General features: G+C 61.7%; 1 protein-coding gene across 1 annotated transcript in view; it reads right to left on the bottom strand.

Annotated features, from left to right (window-relative positions):
• Window positions 1-1288, bottom strand: part of LOC104413180 (phosphatidylinositol 3-kinase regulatory subunit beta-like) — a gene marked incomplete at its 5' end in the record, with an annotated part of 4911 nt that overhangs the window by 3057 nt on the left and 566 nt on the right. Inside the window, 5 exon segments of the mRNA XM_010024104.1 lie at window positions 81-187; window positions 190-260; window positions 386-484; window positions 578-683; window positions 992-1077. Coding sequence (XP_010022406.1) covers window positions 81-187; window positions 190-260; window positions 386-484; window positions 578-683; window positions 992-1077 — 469 coding nt within the window.

The raw sequence follows: 1288 nt of genomic DNA, 5'->3' as shown, positions 1-1288 counted from the left end.
CCGGCGTGGGGAAGAGGAGGGACGTCACCTTTTACCAAAGGCCATGGTAATTCACCTGGCCAGCACAGCACAGGCCTCACCTGCTGGTACTTGGAGATGGGGTAGAGCAGCCTGGTGTCCAGCTTGGCGTTGTACTGGGCGAGTGACTCATGGCGGTAGTGGGTGGTGAGGTTCACCACCGCGCCGTGGTCAGGGGCTCCGAGAAGCCGTACTTCCCCTCCCGGTGAAAGATCTTGATCAGCTTGTTATTGCCTCCCTTCCTGTGGTGAAGGGACAGGAGAGGACACTGACCACCACGTTACAGCCCCACACCCCGTCATCCAGGCAGCTGTGAGCACAGGGACACCCCAGAGCAGTGGAGGCTCAGGGGACCCCAGCGCCCTACCTGAGCGTGAGGGTGTATTCCCCCTGGATCTTGCTGGAGGCATCACGCACCAAGAAGGTACCATCCGGCGTGTCCCGTAGCTTCTCGTTCACCTCCTCCCTGCAAGGAACGTGATTGTTACGGCCTGTGAGATGCCACCAGGGGACTCGATGGACAGGACACCGAGGATGCGGGCTGCCAGCCGTGCCCTACCGTGAAATGTCACCCCAGTACCACTCGGCGTCCTGCAAGGACACGCTGCTCCCGTTGGCCAAGCTGGCTGCGCTGGGCTTTGGCTTAGGGGGTTTTGGAGGCAAGGCTGGAAGGGAAGGATTGAAGCAGGGTGAGCCCAAGTTCCAGCTCCCCATAGGCAATCCCTTGGAGCTCTGAGTCTGCCTCCCGGCAGTGACTCTCTTGGGAAGCCCCCTTGGCCACCGCACTGCTGGGAGCTGCTCCAGGCACATCTACAGCAGCAGATGAACGCCTCGAGGTGGGCTCCGGGCACACCTGTGCTCCGGGCACACCTGGGCTACAGAAACGCCCTCAGCAACCCACTCACGGGGGCACAGACTCCACAGCCCCAGAGCACAAACTGCCTGAGGCCCCAAGGAAGGGTCATCTCAGTACCTGGAGGCAACTGTTCCAGCTCCAACTCCTTCGCCTGCAGAAGCATCTCCAAGAACAGCACGGAGAAGTCAGGGCTCAGCTCTGGGCTGCAGGGAGAGAGGAGCCAAGTAAGAACAGCAGTTCTGGGGGGGAAACCTGGCACTGCTCCCGTGCTCCTTGGGCAAAGGGGCAGCCGGTTCATCCCAGCTGCCAGATCCCAGGCTGACACAGAAGCCAGTCCCACCTCTGTGTGCTGCCAGCAGCCTAATCCCACGTGCAGCGAGGCAGGGGATGCGGGCCGACCTGCTGGTACAGACC

This window comes from Nestor notabilis, unplaced genomic scaffold, assembly GCF_000696875.1.
Source record: "Nestor notabilis isolate BGI_N333 unplaced genomic scaffold, ASM69687v1 scaffold18791, whole genome shotgun sequence".
NCBI classification, from domain to species: domain Eukaryota; kingdom Metazoa; phylum Chordata; class Aves; order Psittaciformes; family Psittacidae; genus Nestor; species Nestor notabilis.
Note: the sequence above shows the minus strand (reverse complement) of the source record. Positions and strands in the feature narration are given on the sequence as shown.